Genomic DNA, 19,300 nt, shown 5'->3' with positions numbered 1-19,300 from the left:
TAATCTCTTAACTGCTAATTCATATATATGGTTCTGGTTTTGGTTTGGGACACTGATAGATGAGTACTTTTAAACAGGACCCAGGAATATGTCCTGTGAATTATGTTGCTGCCATTTATGAGGGTTTCTTGAAATCAATCTCTCCTGTATCTTCACCTTTGCTTTCAAATGCACTGTTCTATGGGTTGTAGCTGGGATTGTCTTTCTCCTGTTGGCCAGACTCATCTTTTGCCCTTATTTCAGTCTCGATGCTCTTGAGAATCATCTGAATATTCTTGGATTGAGAAAGTAGGTAAAAGGACACCCTAATCAAGCATAGCATTAAGTTCCCCCTAAAAGCTCATCCTAATGCAAAATTTTTTAAAAAAAGCAAATGTTAAAAATTGTTTTACATGTAATTGGAAAAAATAAAATATTAATAATAAATATATAAATATTTAAAATGAAAAAAAAAAGACCCCAACATGTTTACTAGGATGAGGAAAGGTTTTGAATTGATATTGTACAAGAATCACTTGAAGGGATTGGGAGTGTTCAGCCTGGAGGGTAAATAAAAGAAACTATGATGAAAGAAAAAAAAAAAAGACCCATCCTAATGCTATGTGATTAGCCATCTGATTTTGTGTGTTCTAGTACCAGGCACTAAAAACCAGTATCAGCTGCTGCATGATGAGAGAGGTAAATTAAGTCACAGCCAGGTCCTGACTAGGACAGGGCCACGAGTGATGACGAGCTCCATAAAAAATGGCAGAGCCCTAAAGGACAGCTTGCATCAGCTGCGTTTCACTGGAACCAAGAACAATTTCATTTCCCAGAATCCTTTTTTCTTGAACTAGATAAGTATGGTGATCTAATGTACAGTGTTGATCAGGCTATATTATGTTAGTTTGTTTTGTGCCAAAATTTCGTTCACCTCCATGGTTTTTTAAAAATAAATTTTTTTTTTCAATTAACAAAAATCAACTCTCCCTCCCTCTTTACTCCCCACCCCTCACATTAAAGAAGAAAAGAAAACAAAACTCTTGTTACAAAAATGTATAGTCAAGCAAATAAATTCTTACATTGGCCATGTAAAAAAAAAAATAAGTTCTCCACTCTTGAGTCTACTGCTTCTCTCAGGATGTGGGTAGCACCCACCTCCCCTACTTGCCTCCTTCCTCAGATCTCTGGAATCATGGTCAATCATTGCATCGATCAGCGTTCCTAAGTCTTTCAAAGTTGTGTTTCTTTACAATATTAATGTTGTTGTTGTTGTTGCATAAATTTTTCTTCTCATTCTGCTCACTTCACTTGGAGTAATTTCATACAAATCTTCCCAGGTTCTTCTGAAACCTTCCCTTTCATTTCTAAAGCACACAACAAAATAGTATTTCATCACATTTTCCCATATCAACTTGTTTAGCCATTCCCAACTACATAATTTATTTATTAATTATTTAATTTATCATAATCCCATAGTAATTTGAGCCTCAGAACAACTCTGGGAATTAGGTGCTATAATTGTCTTCATTTTCTCATCTGTAAAATGGGGATAATAATCCCCATTAATAATAAGCACCTTTATTAATTAAGCACCATTAATAAGCACCTGCCTTACAGGGTGGTTGGGAAAATTAAATTAGATAATATGTGTGAAGAGCTTTCCAAGCCTTAAAGGGCTCTATAGATATAGATATAGAATTCAATTATATTTCCATCTACTTCGAATCTCTGCCCCAGTGTATTTTTTTCCCCATGTTGTTTGGGATATATACATTCATTATTGGCATGTTTTTGTTGCTTTTGTCTTTGGGGGGTTCTTGTTTACATCTCTTAATGTTTTCACTATGAAATTTGATTTATATGATGCTCTGATAGCCCGTTCCTCTGCTTTTTGTATATTTGCATGGGCCTAGTAAACCACAGACCATCCCTTGACTTTAGTCTGTTTGTATTTCATGAGCTGTTGCTTAGTTTTTTATTTTTTAATCATCAATGACCCTTCTTTTTATTAGGGGAAGTCGGATCTTTTAAAATAAATGTTATTGACACATCTGTGCAGTCTCCATTTGCTCTCTTTCTCTACCCTTAGTTGTTAACTGTTCTTTGCTTTCTGTCTTCATTTATGTGATTTCTAGTGTGAACTTAATATTTTATAGTTCCTTTTAGAGTGGATTGGAAAGACTTGGGGTGCAGAGATTGAGGCATGTATTTTTTGGACGCAGCCAATGTGGCAATTTGTTTAGCTTGACTGTGCATATTTGTTATGAGGGTTCTGTTTTTTCCCCCATTGGGGCTAAGAGATGTGGGAGAGAGAGAAAAAGAAATTTTTGTTACTGGAAAAAAATTAATTTAAAAAATTCATGAGATTTGAAGGTAGCATAACCTTAAGTAAATTTTTTCTAACTTTTTAACATCAACATAACTATTACCATCTTCCTACAACTTTTTATTAAATAAATAAACCTTAACCTTCCTTTTCAAAGTGATATCCAGTCTCTCTTTTTAGGCTTCCTCCTCCTCACCGCCGCCCACACTTTGGTCAGCGCTAGATTTGGATTAGGTAGAGACCTGGGCTTGTAGAGCTTTGTGACCCTAGGCAGGTCATTCACGTGTCTGAGCTTCGGTTTCACCATCTGTAAAATGGGGATCATACCCCTATAAAGTCCTCTGTCATGAGAATCAGATGATCATTGATTTAGAACTGGGGCAACCTTAGGGACCAATCTCATTTTACAGATAAAGGCAAGTGAATCCCAGAGGGGTTAAGTAACATTGCCCAAGGTCACATAGCTTAATAAACAACCAATTTAAACCCAGACCCTCTGGCTCCAAGTCCATCACATTTTACAGGGTACCACCCTATCTCTATGATGAGTATAGAGCAGTTTGTAACCTTACAGCCCTGGTAGTGGGGTGTTATTTTTCGTGTTACATATTGTAATGCCTTTAACAGATGTTTGTTGAATTTATGAAATTCCATGTAAACCTTACAATTAATTTGCGGCTGTTTTGTCTAACTTAGAGATTGATTTTGCTCTATTATCATGAGATTTTCTCCAGTAGCCTCCTGAGTGGACTCCCTGCTTCCAGTTTCTTTTCCACACAGCTGCCAAATTTAATATTCCTAAAGCATAAATCTGATGAGGTCATTTCCTTGCTCAAAAATCTTCGGTAGCTCCCTGTTGTTGCTAGGCTAAAATATGGAATCTCCAGCCGGGCCTTTAAAGGCCTCCACAATCTGTTTCCCACTTACCTACTGGATCATTTTCACGGTGTCCCCATTCATGAGCCCTGCAAACCCCCAACTGGCCATCTGACTGTGTTCCAAAGTCCATCAAAGTTCCATCACTTGTCTCTGCCTTTGCCTAGACCATCTCGTGCCTTCGGCATCCTCCCACCCCATCTCTGCCTCCTCTAGTCCTTAGCTTTTGTTTTGAGGCTCAGCTCAGGTGTCCCTGCCTCCCCAAACCTTTTCTGACCCTCCTCTACCTACCTACTTAGCTAATTACATCCATACTCATTACCCCTAGCAAGGCAGAAGCTTCTTGAAAACAGGCACTCTTTGGGTTTTGGTCATTTCCTTACTGTCATGGTAGTACATAGTAGGTACTTAATGTATCCTGAATTGAGTCGATCTCTTCTTACTCTCAGTTGCTCTCAGATGGGTGTTCTTGGTTTCTGCTGACCTTTGTAAGGATTCAAAGATAAATGTAAGCTTAGCCTGGGCTTGCTTAGTCATAGGCTCGTTTCTCTTAGCTTTGGATAGGTAGCCCTTTCTTTGTCAGAATCTCAGGGGCCAGGTCTGAAATCATTCTTATCCTTGCATTTCTAAATACTTTTCTCTAGAGGCTCATAAGAGCTTATATTTGTCTTTATAAACTTGACAGGTAGGCATGTGTGAGGGTGGGAAGTAGGGACTTTCTTTTAGGACTATACTGGAATAAGATTTTTTTTCACATCTCCTTTATATCTATGATAAGATTTTCCTTCCTTTCATACAGTCCCCCCCCAGTTATTTCCCTGATTCCATGTTGTGGGATATGGCCTTATCTGGTTCTTCCAGTATTCCTGTAGGGTGGATCATATGATCTTTGTCTTTTTTTTTGTCTGTGAGTTTCTTATGCATTATTAGCAATTATTAGCATAATTATTAGCAATAAATTAGCCTCATTATTAGTGCTCAGTCAGGTTTGCTGTGCCTGTGTAGCCTCATCATTGATGGTTCTTTTTTTTTTAATAATTAATTAATTAATTTTTAGTTTTCAGCATTCACTTCCATAAGATTTTGAGTTTTAAATTTTCTCCCTCTCCCTTTATCCCCTCACCCCCCCACCCCAGACTGTGTGCAATCTGATATAGGCTCTACTTACACATTCATATTAAGCATATTTTCCCATTAGTCATGATGTAAAGAACAATTAGAACTAATGGGAGTAATCACGAGAATGAAGCAATAAAACAAAACAAAAAAGGAAAAGGAGAGCAAATGGTATGCTTCCATCTGCAGTCGGACTCCATGGTTCTTTCTGTGGATGTGGATAGCAGTTTCCATCGTGATTCTTTTGGAGCTGTCTTAAATCCTTGCATTGCTGAGAAGAGCCAAGTCTATCACAGTCAGTCATCACACAGTGTGGTTGTTACTGTGTACAATGTTCTCCTGGTTCTGCTCATTTCACTCTGCATCAGTTCATATAAGTCTTTCCAGGTTTTTCTGAAGTCCACCTGCTCATCATTTCTTATAGCACACTAGTATTCCATTACATTCGCATACCACAACCTCATCATTGATGGTTCTTTGATCTCCTGCATCAGCTCTTCTCCACCAACCTCCATCATTGTGCTTAGTTCCTCTGTAACATTTACAAATTTAGGGCCATCTTTCAGGTCTTACATCTTTTCTTTGCAGCCATTATTTTTCTTTTTATTCCCTGTAGTTAGTATTAATTTGTACTTGTCTGAGAGTCCTCAACTGGTAGCGTTTGTGTCGTTCTAGGCACCCTTGCTGGGTTCTTTTCATCTTTCACTCTCCCATTGGAGAAGCACTTCTGAATTGAATTTGGAATGTTTAACTTTTGGACATTTTAAAAGTTCTCAGAGAACTGATGAACTCTGAATGCAGATTGAAGCATAGTTTTTTACTTTCTTTATTTTTATTATTTTATTTTGTTTGTGTTTTCTTTTGCACCCTAGCTAATATGGAAATATGTATGGCATGATGTCACATGTGTAATAGAATCAGAGTGCTTGTCTTGTCAAGGAGCGGGGAGGAACAGGAGGCAGGGAGAGAATTTGGAACTCAAAAGTTTAAAAAAAGATTGCAAAACAAAAATAAAGGTTCTCAGAGGGTTCACTGGTGGGATGGACTAGCAAAATTCATATTTGAGTATTGGCATATTACTGGAGATAGTAGCTCTGAGATAGCAAAGCATAGGGAGGTAGAGTAGTTGATTTCTGGGAGAGATGGGATGGCTTCCATTGTACTTTATATCGTAGTATATTCACTTGGAATATGTTTTTATGTCATGTAACTGTACCTGGCTTTTTGATTATCCGAATGCAGTTATTCACTCTAGATAACTCTGTGTGAGTTACTATAGCAAATTTTAAAATCTCAATCTCTCTTCTTTTTTATCATGCACCTTACTTTCATACCACCTTCCCCACATCCCTCTGCCATTTAACTGATGTATGTGCCCAAGGGGAATATGTTTTTGGTTTGGTTTGGTTTGGTTTTTTAAATAGAGACTGTTGGTCCCAATCCCACTACTAATTGACTTGGAAGCTTAAAATCTATTCTGTTTCTCATGTAGACTGGTTTGCTCCTTCTTGGGCAACATGATGTGTGTGCTCCTCTTCCCTCTGTCTAGGGGCTAACCATACTGATGCTGGACTTAATGTAGACATGGAGCTCAGAACTCCTGAGTTCATGAGATCCAATAGCCACAGCCTCTCTGGCAACAGGCTTGTGCTACAATGCCTGGCAAATACACATTTCAATATTAACCTAATCTAAATAAGGAAGAGAAATCCAAGGAGTTTATTTATTTTTGGAGGGTGAATGTTGATGAATTACTTGTACCACTACTTCCCTCATTAAATTAATAAAGTTGACCCTATTATCATTAATTGTTTAAGTTAATGGCTATTTGTAGTCTCCACAGACTCTTTCTCTGATGCCACATAATACACATAATAGTGCTGAGGTGACCCCTGGTTCTTGAAGGCTGTGTCACTGGAGGGCAAGCTCTGACTGGTTCTGTAATGGAAGAGCTTTGACAATGTGGTTAGAAAGACAGGGGCAGTTTTTGAGGACCAGCCCAAATTGGCACTCATCAACAACAGGCCAACCGCTTGGTGCCACATTCTTTGGCAATGGCCATCCTTGAAACAAAAACAAAAAAAATTCAAAATGGCGACTCTCATAATTTTGCAGCCCTTTGCCCATGATGGTGACAGAGTAGCAGAAAAGAGAATGGAGGAAATGACAGTCACAGCCTTTATGCCATTTCTAGACATTCACTTCGCTGCTCATGCTCTAAATGTGAGGTCCTTGTTCGGTGACCAGCAAGTGGATCTGCTGGTAGAGGAACTGACCTGTCTCCATCTGGGTTTTCTCCTTACAAAGGAAGCCAGAAGCCAGAAAGAAGTTGCAGCTAAATGGAAGGATGGTCCACTTGCCCTTCTTAGAGAGACATATAAAGGACTTGGCAGGATTCCGTAGATCTGCAATTTCCTCTACAATCCTCTTTTTCTGTCTTACTATATTTATGAAAATACCCATTTATTTGGGGTTCAGTAAGTTCAAAATAAAATAAATTAAGAGGAAAAAAGTCATTTACAGGGTTGGTTTTGTGGGTGTCCAAAGGCAGCAAAAACATCATTTTATGGCATGTTTGTTCATCTCATTACAGTGCTCATAGTACATATAAGAGGGCTGGGGATCCCCATCTGAAGTGGGACTTCTCACACTGAGGGTTCCTAACATTGATGAAATCATCCATCCCCTGTGTGTCAGTAATATATAGCTGTTTATCTTTCTTTGTCGTATAAACATTGGTATTACCCTAAATTGGAAGCTTTTGGGAGTCAGGGAAGACACTTTGCACAGCACCACATACAGATGGCAAATTAGCCACAAAAGATGATAGTGTCAGATATGTAAACCAGATGCTAAGGCCTCCCTAGTCTCCACACACTAGAGGCTCAAGCTTTTCTTCAAGGGTATCCATTGCAGGCCTTTTTTCTGTTTTCTTTTATAGTAATGCAGCATCTGCTTTCTCACCCCTCCAAATATTTTCTGACCTTTCCAGCAGTTAGGATCCCATCCCACTGCAGCTTGAATAGCCAAAGGGAAGACTGACTCAGTCTTAGCACCAACCTATAAATATCTGACAGCAAGGCCTGGCATTATACCCAGGGTCCATGAGCCAGCAGAACATGAATAGGGTACCGGATGATAGGCAGATTTTCTCCTGCTGATAACAGACTTTTCCATATTTCCCCCTTTTCACTGAAATAGGTGGAAGCCAGGCATGCAGCCACTACAGATGTCGTTCAAGAAACTCATTGTTATGTTAATGAGTCTGCCTTAAACCATGCAGGAAATTACTAGGCCTGGGTAATTTAACTATGGGAAATTATTGCTGGAGAAATTCATAGCTCTCCTGTCATAATGGAATTAAGTTTCAGTGGTTCCCAAGAGGACAAAAGTGCATTTTTAAGGATCGGGTATTTATAAAGACCTCCTTTTGTCTTCCCTCTCTCTGTGTTACAGGCTTGTTTGTTTATTTTATGAAGCATCTTTTCCATTGGAAGCCTCCCATTTTTTCCCCCTTTCTGGTGATTTGTTGTGTGTGATTTTCTGTCAGTACCAATATTTACCCAAGGTTTTAAGTAGTTAACAAGCTGTCACCGAAGCTACCAAGATCTACAGTTAGGCCTTTTCCCTGAAGGTATTATTCTTTAGTCCTATTTAGTAGAGAGTTTCTCCTTTTTTTGAGTCTGGCCCTCCTCTCTTGGTAGCAGGTAGAGTATCTGGGTCTGACTTCCTTGGGTGAATTTGATTTCCCAAGGTGTGAGGGTTATTTAGTAACTGCTTTTATTTTTTAATTAACTTCTTTCAATTAACAAGCATTTTTTTTCCCATCCCACCTCCCCATATACTTTAAAAAAAAAAAGGAAGAAAGAAAGAAAATCCTTGTAATAAATATGCATATTCAAAACAAATTCCTACATTGGCCAGGTCCGCGAACATGTAGCTCATCCTATGTATGACAGTTTTAAGAGGATGAGGTTGATGGTGATGGAAGGCCAGTGCTGAACTATGCATAGAGATCATCATTGTTACTTACCTGCCCTATGACTCTGCCATATATAATGCTGCCCTAGCTGCCAGAGATCTGGACAAAGCAGGAACTAGAATAGACCAGTCCCTACTATCTCTAGCATAGGTTTCCAAAGTAGGGTGATCGCGCCCGTGGGAGGCACTGGAATAATCCAGGAGGGTGAGAGTAGCCTCAAGTGCAACTGGGGGGCATTGAGTAAAAAGCACAGGGCAGCAGAAGAGTAAGGAAAGAAGAGAAGAAATTTCGACAAAGCATTTATACATGTTTCATCTGTTGTGTGATAGAGTTAAAGTCATATGGATTATATTCTTTGACAAATAAACACACAAAATGCAAGTTGTAATCGATCAGTGGTCAAGTCCCCTGACAGGTCTTAACAAGCAAGTGTTGGCAGGTGAGACTGTCGTGCATTGTCAGGAAGTCCAACATGCATATGCAGGAAAATGTGCATGTAACATGCTTGTTTATAATATGATACTATATTGTTACATGATGCAATATTGCATCATCAAAATTTCAATGCAGGGAAAAAACCCACAAATTTACAATAAATTATTAAATTTAAAATATGTCATTTTTTAAAAAAATACTTTGTATTTTTTGAAATGGTGCAAATTTTTTAAAAAAAACCACTAAAGGGTTAAAGAAAGTGCTGAGTGATGGTAGGCCAGATAAGTTAGGAACCTCTGAGAGCTCTGAGAGCCTTTGTATCCTGTTTTTCAGGCCATGGCTCCTCCTCCCTGCTCCTCACAGTTGTTGGCATTGTAGAAACAAGTTACTGAAGTTTTTGTCCCAGAAAAGACAGGAGAGATTGGTTCACACCTGTGTCTGCTAACATCCCTTTTCAGAAAGGAAAAATAACCTTTCGGTATCTTTGCACTCTCAATTTCTTTGTTCTTCTTCCCCATTCCAAGGGGAAGTTGGTTCCTCTGATGAGGTTTTTTTTCCCTTCAAACCCTGGACCATTGGAATTCAGTTTACTACAGTACATTGCCAAACATTATTGCTTTGTCAATAAGTTTTGTGTAACTGGTTTTCTTTATACAAGGGAGAGTTTGATGTGGGGAAGGACTCAATCCAGAAATTACTGTCACATTTTTTGGAAAGAATAAGAAAATGGAAACTTTTTTTTTTTTTTGGCTAAGCAGTGGATTTAAGTGACTTGCCCAGGGTCACATAGCTAGTAAGTGTCAAGTGTCTGAGGCTGGATTTGAACTCAGGTCCTCCTGATTCCAGGGCCAGTGCTGTATCCACTGTGCCATCTAGCTGCCCTAAAAATTTTCTTTATCATCATTCTAAATTTCTGTAACATTTTATAGTAATACAGAATTTTATGGTCAGTCTCTGTTTATCCAAAACTTGTAAAATAGAAGAAACCTTGAACAGTTATCTAACTAGGCAGCTAGGGGAGCACCAGCAGCTAGGTGGTACAGTGAATATACTGCCAGGTCTGGAGTCAGGAAGACCAGAGTTCAGATCTGGCTTCAGATACTTACTAGCTGTGGGACCCTGAACAAGTCCCTTAACTGTGTTTGCCTCAGTTTCCTCATCTGTAAAATGAGCTAGAGAAGGAAATGGCAAACCACTCCAGTATCTTTGCCAAGAAAACCCCAAATGGGGTCATAAAGAGTCTGACTCAACTGAAAACAATTAAACAAGGGGGGCACCGTGGTGGATAGAGCACTGGGCTGTGAGTCCGGAAGAATCCCGCCTCAGATACTTACTGCCTTTGTGACTCCATGTAAATTACTTAACCTCTGTTTGACTCAGTGTCCTCATCGGTAAAACAGAGATAATAATAGCACCAACCTTTCTAGGTTATAGTGAGGCTCAAACGAGATAAAGTTCTTTGCAAATTTTAAAGTGCTATATACATACTAGCTGTCATCATCATCATCATTATCATCATTGTTATTATTATTGTTGTTGTTATTATTATTATTATCATCATTAGGCCATCTCTATTAGCTTCAAACAAAGACTTCAGGCTCAGCAGTCAACCAACCCTATAATGTGTCTCTTGAAAGGAGATTGTTCATCTTTCCTTATGTATCTACTGCTGTTCCCAGATTTGGATAATGCCTACATCCCCATTTTATACAAATCATACAGCAAGTTAATATAAGGACTTGTCTGAAACCCCCTGGAACTGTTTTTCACTGTTGAACACATTTTGGCAAGCTAAAGGAAAAAAGCTATGACAGAGCCTTACTGCTTAGAGGGACTCTGCTGTCTCTCAGAATTTATGTCACTCAGAGTTGGGCCTGTGTAGGGCCATCCTCGCTTGTGTCTTCTTTTCTGAGTCTTTTCGCTTCGGAGACAACTTCTCATCTTTGAGTTAACCAGATCTCTTGAGCCGAGCTGGTTTTAAGTTTGACGTCCTTAACCAAGATTCCTCCCTAGGATGAGTAGGGTGAAAACCCAAGGACTGTCAGAAGGTGATGTGTCCACCAGGTGAAAATTCTTGCATCATCTTAGGTTACTTTTTCTAATTTGTCCAATTAAGGCCCATCCGTAGTCTCCCGATCGTATGCTCACCCAGCTCTATGCTGTGTTTTCCAGGCTGCCAAGAGAGTAATCCTACTGTCTGGGACCCCAGCCATGTCACGGCCCGCGGAACTCTACACGCAGATTGTGGCCGTCAAGCCACACTTTTTTCCTCGGTTCCATGACTTTGGGTTACGCTACTGTGATGCCAAAAAGGTACTTCTTCCTTCTGCCATTATCATATGTCAAATACTACTTTCCTCGCCAGGCTTGTACCTTTCCTTGGCGTCACCCAGTGTAGACGCTAATAAGTCCATTCTATATCATCAACGAGCATATCAACCAGGGCTGTAGGTGGGGAGGCAACTGGCCACGGAGTAAAATTAATAAGAAAATTCAGGGAGCTTGGAATCTTTCAGGTAAATGAGAATGAGGGTAGAGCCTGTGGGAATGTACTAGAATCAAATTAATGTAAGCAAAATGGTTACTTAAAAGAAGAAGGAGGTAAAAATCAATACAAAAATAAATAAATGGAGGAAAATGCACACCTAGTAATTATCACATTAAGTGTGAATGGATTCAACAACTAAAGAAAATGGAAAAAAAAAAAAGGAAAACTAGATAAGAAAACAAAATTTAATCTGCCACGTACAAAAAAAATACATCCAAAAATAAAAGCACAAACAGAATGAAAGATGAAAGATTGGAACAAAATTTACTGTGTATTAGGCGATTCCAAAAAGCAGGAATTGTTATCATTCTGTCAGAGAAGGCAAAAATGAAAATTCAGAAAGTCAGGAGAGATAAATAGGGAAATTATGCTTGAAGGCACCATAGAGGGTGAAACAAGTAGCATAATTAATCATATTAAAAACAAAGCAAAAAACCATATGATTATATCAATAGAGTCTTTGACAAAATATAACACATGTCAAAACCCCTAAAAACATGGTTAAATAAGGGCTTCTTTTATTAATATGATACAAAATACATATCGAACAAACAAAAGCCGGCATCATTTGCAATGGAGAAATACTAGAAGCTTAACCCATATGAATATCAGTCAAGAATTACCCCTATCTTCACTATTTGACTTAGTTCCAGAAGTGCTAATAATAGCAATAAAATGAGAAATAAATTAAAGGTATGAACATTAGCCAAGGGGAAATGAGGTCGTCCATATTTGTAGATAATAGGATGACTTAGAAAATCAGCAAAGAAATTTACTGAGATAATTAGTAACTTTAGCAAAGTAACAGAAGTAATATCTATATACAAAACAAATGCATTGTAAATAATAGCATTGGTGTGTAACAATAACAAAAACCAAGAGAAAGGGATAGAAAGTGAACTCCTGTTCAGAGTAACTACAAATTTCATTAAATGTAGAAGAGTCAACCTACCAAGACACACTCAAGATTTTTATAACTACAGTTACAAAACACTTGTTGCAGAACTAAAGGTGACTTAGGAACTGGAAGGATTGTCATTGTTCATCATTTATTGCCATTGCTCATCATTTGGACATGTCAGTATAATAAAAATATCAATACTACCTAAATTAATTTATGGATTTAATACTATGTTGATCCAACTATCACTTTGTTTCTTTAGAGAATTAGACAAAATAAAATTCACTTGGAAGAACAAAAGGTCTAGAATCTCAAGGGAAATGATGGATGGCTGAATGCATGGAAAATAGTGCTTTCAGACCTCAAATTATAAAATCAAGTTGTAATCATTAAAATTGTTTGGTGCTAGTTTAAAAATAGCAAAATGGGCCCATGAAACAGATTAGACATGTGGTTTCCAGAAACAGTCAAATTTAGTAGCCCAGTGTTTGATAAACCCAAGAGCAACAGCAACAATAACTACTACTACTACTACTACTACTACTACTACTACTACTACTACTACTACTATTACTACTGCTGCCGCTGCCGCTACCGCTACTGCTGCCGCTACTGCTAACGCTACCGCTACTGCTGCTACTACCTTTCTTCCTCCTTCTTCTCAAGGAAGCTGTCATTTGGGAAAATACTCTTTGCTTCAGATATTTCTAATAAACATCTGACATCCAAGATATTTAAAGAACTTGAATATATAATGCCCCAAAGCCATTCCCCAATAGCTTAATAATCAAAATGTATGAATAAAATTTTTTAAAGAAATATAGACTGTCAGCCATCATGTGAAAGTTTGCTCCAATCACTAATGAGGCAAATGAAAATTATCTAAAACCCTGAGGTTTTAGTTCATACCCAGCAAATTGTCGAAGAGGATAAAGGACAGAAGTAGTTCATATTGGAAAGGCTGTGGGAAGATAAGACACATTCATATACTGTTGGTGGAGCTATGACATGGTCCAGCAATTCTGGAAAATGATTTAGAATTAATTCTTTTTTTTTTTTCAATGTGACTACAGCATAATGCTTTCTTTGACTGATTGATCCCTGGAAGGGATCCCAAAGGAGGTCAGAGATAGAAATGGAGACTTTAAATATCCCAATGTATGTGTCCCAGTGCAGCACTTTTTTATGGCGATAAAAATCTGGAAACAGTAGATACCTTTGAATCTAGCTAAACAAATTGTGGTGAGTGAAAGTAACCAAATATTATTGTACTGCAAGAAATGGCAAATATGAGGAATTCATAGAAATATGGGAAGACTTGTATTAACTGATGCAGAGTGAAATAAATAAAACTAGGAGAAAAATACAGTAACATTATCATCAGTAATAATAATAGGGCATAGCTCTTTAAGATTTATAAAGCTCTTTAAACAAAATAATAATGGCTAGCATTTTATATAGTGCTTACCATCAAATCTCAAAGGTTGTTGCTATTATTATCCTTATTTTGTAGTTGAGGAGACAGAGAGAACAAAAACAAAGCAAGATGGCTTATAATTGCAATAACCAATCTAGACTTGGAGAAGAGATAAATAAATGCATCCCCCTTCCTTCTCTTGGAGATGCAATGAACTGTGAGTGCAGAATGTTGCCAAAAATGTCACAATGCTGTGCTTGTTTTATTTAACTGTTTTTCATTGGTCCAAGAAAGCTCATTTGGTGAGGGTGGAGGTGAAGGAGGGTTAATATCTGAAAATGAAATATTAAAAACTGAAATGCTTTCTTAAAAATACAATAAAGGGGGGCAGCTAGGTGGCACAGTGGATAGAGCACCAGCCCTGGAGTCAGGAGGACTTGAGTTCAAATCCAGGCTCAGACCCATAATGCTTCCTAGCTGTGTGACTCTGGGCAAGTTACTTAACCCCAACTGCCTCACTTAAAAAAAAAAAAAAAAAAAAAGAATTAAAAAAAATACAACAAAGGACAAGAAGTTGAGATTTTTAAAAATATCTCTAGGGGGAGAAATTCTCCAGTGCCCCAGAGTCCCTCATTCCAAAATTTCCTGTTCCTCACAGTCTTGACACTGTATACAGTAGACATCGATGTTCTCTAATTCTGGCCATTTACCTCCTGGAAGGATTGTTACATCTCCAAGTGCAAAATACCCAGGTGTCTTTGGCAGGTGTAGCCAGAACACATACAAAATAAAGTACTTTCTGGCTTCTGGGTCAACTTCTTGTCTCTTCAGCATCCAAAAACAACCTGCTATCTGTTCCCCTGTTTTGTGTATGCCTTTTCCCTAGCTTTTCATGAGGGGGCTGTTTTTCAGGCTGATTGACAGTAAGTACTAAAAAGCTCATTGGCAAAAAGGAATAATTCATCAGCCAGGATGGACCAAAGAGCCTGGGCTTGGGAGATTTTTGTTAACGGCATAAAGGCTTTCCTAGCTCCCCCGGGTCATTAAAACCATTTTAGGCAAGAGGAGCGGTTTGCTGTGTTGGGACCTTGGGAGAATGTTAATGGACATCAGGTGTGTTGTCTGGCAGAGAAAGTACCTCTTCACCTTTCCTCCATTTTCAGTAGAAAAAAAGTAGACTATCTGGTTTGCAAATGATGGTAATAAGCGCTCAAGCCCAGTGAAAAGCACCAAGTGAGCAGGTTTCTGTTTCCTTTTGTCAGCTTTTCAGGATGGCCCCATAAGGCCTCTTCAGCTGTCCCGCAGCATGAGGACAAAAGGCGGTTTTTCTCTTTCAATCAGGAGTTGTTGTTGTTTTGAAGTTTATTTTTCAATTAAGCATTTTTATTAATCTGCCCTTCCTCTTCTCCCGTTCCTCACTGAACGATTTTAGAAAAGAAAGAAAAAGACCTCAGACCATCGCTGCATAACCCAGCAAAACAAATGCCCACGTTGGCCACGTCATCTCCCCCTGTCAGGAGGCGAGTGGCTGTTCCAGCTTCGTTCTTTTGGACCTGGGCTTGCCATCATGTGGATCCGAATTCTAAAGTCTTTCAAAATTGTTTTCCTCTGTAACTTTATCATTGTATAAGTGGTTCTTTCAGTCCTCATCTCTTCACTCCGTGTCAGTTCATAGAGATCTTCCCATCTTCCTCTGAAATTGCCCAGTTCACTGTTTCTGATGGCATAATAATCCATCACATTCATGTACCACACTTTGTTTAGCCATTTTCCAGTAGGAAGTTACCCCTTTAGTTTCTAATTTTTAACTCCATGAAAAGAGCTACTGCATTTTTGTTTCTATAGATCCTTGTCTACAGAAGGCATCTGATGGTAAAGAGTAGGGTTTGGAAACCTGTGGTCTCGAGGCCACATGTGGCCTTCTAGGTCCTTGGGTCCAATCTTTTGACTGAGTCCAAGTTTTACAGAACAAATGCTTTTATTAAGGGGGTTTGTTCTGTGAAGTTTGGATTCAGTCAAAGGGCTGCCCTTGAGGACCTCGACGGCCACATGTGGCCTCAAAGCCCCAGATTCCCCACACCTGGCATAGAGGATAGAGCATTTGACCTGGAGTCAGGAAGACCAGAGTTCAAATCTAGCCTCAAATAATTACTAGCCATGTGACACTAGGCAAGTCATGTAACCTCTTTATGCCTCAGATGGGAATAGTAATAAAATGGGAATAATAATGACTACCTCCCAGGTTGTTGGAAGGTTAAAATGAGATAATACTTTTAAAGTGCTTTGCAAACCTTAAAGCACTATGTAAATGCTAACTGTTTTCTTCTTTCTTTGGGGTTTGGGCCTAGTAGTGGTATAGCTAGGTCAAAGGGCATGCATAGTTTTGTGAACTTCAAGTGTGGCCTGTTGACTGAGTCCGATTTGTTCTTGAGGACCTAGAGGGCCACGTGTGGCGTTGAGACCGCACGTTCCCCACCCCGGGAGCCCTCTGCCCCGAAGCAGCCCTAGTTGTGGGGAAGCTTTTCATGGTGAAATGAAATCTGCCGCCCTGTCGCTTCCACCTGTCAGTCCTAGTTTTGCCCTCTGGAGCCACAAAGACTGCCTCATTCTTCTTCCTTGTGACCAGTTCTGAATTCCTCTGAAGATAGCTATTACGTACCCATCCAAATTTTGTCATTTTCTAGGCAAAGCTTAACCTCCTGTTGGTGGGGTTGATCCAGGAAGAGGTAAGGGCCAGACATGGAAGGGAACGGTTCCCAGTGTGCAATGTGTACATCATGAAACCAAATGTTGTTAATAATAAAAACAACAACAATAACAATAACACTAAGGTTAGTAATAAGAGAATTGAATCAAAAGGTCTTCCGTGGGTGGCATCCACCTAAACCCAACCAGTAGTATATCAACAAAGAAACGTTGAACAACTGGCTGAATCATTTCGATTCAGTTATAAAAATGGAGGAGTTTGTGTTGGCAATTCAGAATTGGGTCATTGCTATCAGAAATTATAGAAAGATTATCTTTAAGGATCAAGAAACAGTAGATCACTGCAGATTATGCAAGGAAACTGTATAATGATACATCACTTCAATCTGAAAAAGTTTAGCCTCTGATAGCCAGACACAACCTGATGGCCAGAATTATACATCAGAAGCTCACTGTTTTTTATAAATTTAACAGCTGACAAAGTCAGCCCCATGCTACAAATATAGACTTCAAAGTATTCTTGAGGAGTCAACAATAACTACTGAAACCAGACCATTATCACAGATGGAACCCGTCCACAACTGCCTGGATGTACCCTTGATCCATAAGAATTTAAGAGTAGTTTAAATAAATGTCCTATGAAATATTCGTTATCTCTAAACTGTGTGGAATGGAAAATTTCAAAATATAGAGATGTAGGAGAAGAAATCAAAGTTGTGTAGGAATAAGTTGAGGTGTAGGGGTGTGTATGCACATGTGTGTATGTATACGCGCAAGTGCACGTGTGACTCGCATTGTTTTGACCTACTGGAGTTATCACCAAAATGCTTGTAAGAACCTAGTATCACCTCCAAGCCTCACTAACGCTTTAGAGGAGGACTTTGGGCCATCTCTCCCATTTTTTATTATAAACTCTCCCTATGTCCAGTAGACCAGTGCTACTTTCATGGCCAGCACTGTGTATGTGTTTCTAGACATCAGAAGGGAGAAGTTATTGTACCAAAGAGGTGTCCGAAGGGACTCCCTGTGGACTTTCACTTGGTTTTTAGGGTAGTGTTTCTGATCCTTAAGAATGGTTTGGCCTAACCATGATTCCAGATGAAATAATGCAGCCTACCTCCTGACACAGAGGGAGGTGATGAACTTTGGCTACATGGGGATGGGACTATTCTGGCACTTCCAGTCTTGGAGAATGGAAGCTTCTTTTTGGACATGGCCAACGTGGGAATTTGTTTTGCTTGACTATGTATAATTGTAACAAGGGTTTTGTTTTTCTTTCTTTTTGGGGGGTGGGGTGGTGAGAGGGAGAGGAAGACAAAGTGAATTTTGTTCATTTGGCCTCTGTCCTTTTAACCTCCAGTATTTCTCTGCCTTGATTCTCCATAGTCACCCTGGGGATGGGATTATTCTGGCTCTTCCAATCTTGGAGAACTGAAGCTTCTCCTTGAAGAATCTGTCATGCTCCGACGGCTTAAGTCCGATGTTCTCTCCCAACTCCCAGCCAAGCAGCGCAAGATGGTGGTGGTTGCCCCAGGGCAGATGGATGCTAAAACCAGAGCTGTCCTGGCTGCTGCAGCAAAGGAAATGACCACAGAAAAGAAGAGTGTGAGTCCATGGTTCAGGGGGCATTCTTTTTCTTATCCCTTTTCCTAGGACTGAACATGGTTTGAAAAAGCTTTCCGGGGACAGCTAGGTGGCGCAGTGGGTAGAGCACTGGCCCTGGAGTCAGGAGCGCCCGAGTTCAAATCTGGTCTCAGACCAGACACTTGACACTTACTAGCTGTGTGACCCTGGGCAAGTCACTTAACCCCAATTGCCTCGCCAAAAAAACAAAACAAAGAAAAAGCTTTCCATCTGAGTTCCAGTATTTTACCAGAAAACACGTCTTGTTTCCCAGCTTCCATCCTTCTGTAAGATGTACTAGCTTGTCCAAGATTCTGTTAACCAGCCAGTCCTTGTTCCCACAGGACAGTGCTGACTGATACTCTCAGTGATATTCTTGAAGCGTTCAGTATTGGATCCTGCCCTATGATTATGAATTATCAAAGAAATGTAAAATCATCTGCAGTGTAGTTTTCCTGTTAAGGGATACTGAGCGGTGGCCTAATTCCTTAAGAATGTGTCAGTCTTGCATATGGTCATTCTGTCCACCACAGTATTTGCGAAAGCAGGACACCCCGCTCCTCAGGCATGATGGATGACAGGAGTTTGCTTTAGTAAAATAACAGTCTTGACTCAACCTTCCTCTCTGTTTCACCAAAAAACATTCATTCAGTGCTTGACTGTGCTTGACACTGTGTGCAGCGTAACTTAGACCTACAGGGACCCAGCCTTCTGGCTGATTACAAGACAAATGGGCCGGATGCGGAACCCCTCCAATTCCTCTTCTTCATTCTTTCTTTTAGTCCTCTGGCAGGCAGAACAGGCTAGAAGGAAAATGGGAAGCACTCTAGATACTCTTCAAAACAGATTTAATTTGTGCTGCAGAGAATTCCACAGGCCCGGGTAACTGCTCTGTGAGTGATGAGAAGTGATGCAGGCCAAGCCCCTCGTTCAGCAGATGAGGAAACAGAGCCAGAGGGGTGAACTGACCTGCCCAGGGTCACACAGGCAGCAAGAAGCAGATCTTGGCTTTGAATTCAGGTCCTCAATCTCCAAATTCAGTGCTCCCTTCACTGCAGCCCAGAATGAACAGGGTTCTATCCTGTGGTGTTTATAGCCTAATTCCAGCAACATGGATGTAGACATAAAGACAACCAAAAAAAAAAAAAAACCAAAACCATCCCGAGACTCAAGAAATAAATAAGAATCAAGCCATCACCAAGAATTTGTTAAATAGGAAGGAAGGAAACATGCATTTATTAAGCATCTACAGTGTGCCAGGCACTGTGCTAAATGCTTTACAGTTATTATCTCGATTGGTCTTCACAATTCTGGGAGATAGATGTTATTATTATTCTCATATTACAGATGAAGAAACTGAGGCAGACAGATTAAGTGACTTGCCCAGA

General features: G+C 39.5%; 1 protein-coding gene across 3 annotated transcripts in view; it reads left to right on the top strand.

Annotated features, from left to right (window-relative positions):
* The window catches only part of SMARCAL1 (SWI/SNF related, matrix associated, actin dependent regulator of chromatin, subfamily a like 1), an 84,488-nt gene that overhangs the window by 44,677 nt on the left and 20,511 nt on the right, over positions 1-19,300 (top strand). For all 3 annotated transcript variants that reach the window (XM_027873563.1, XM_027873562.1, XM_027873564.1), the window contains exons 10-11: positions 10,890-11,030; positions 17,676-17,894. In XM_027873563.1, the coding sequence (XP_027729364.1) occupies positions 10,890-11,030; positions 17,676-17,894 (360 nt within the window). The remainder of the gene's footprint in view (positions 1-10,889; positions 11,031-17,675; positions 17,895-19,300) is intronic.

The sequence above is a fragment of the Vombatus ursinus genome, unplaced genomic scaffold, assembly GCF_900497805.2.
Source record: "Vombatus ursinus unplaced genomic scaffold, bare-nosed wombat genome assembly UNPS02014802.1, whole genome shotgun sequence".
NCBI lineage: Eukaryota > Metazoa > Chordata > Mammalia > Diprotodontia > Vombatidae > Vombatus > Vombatus ursinus.
The sequence above is the reverse complement of the archived record's forward strand: the minus strand, read 5'-3'. Positions and strand labels throughout refer to the sequence as shown.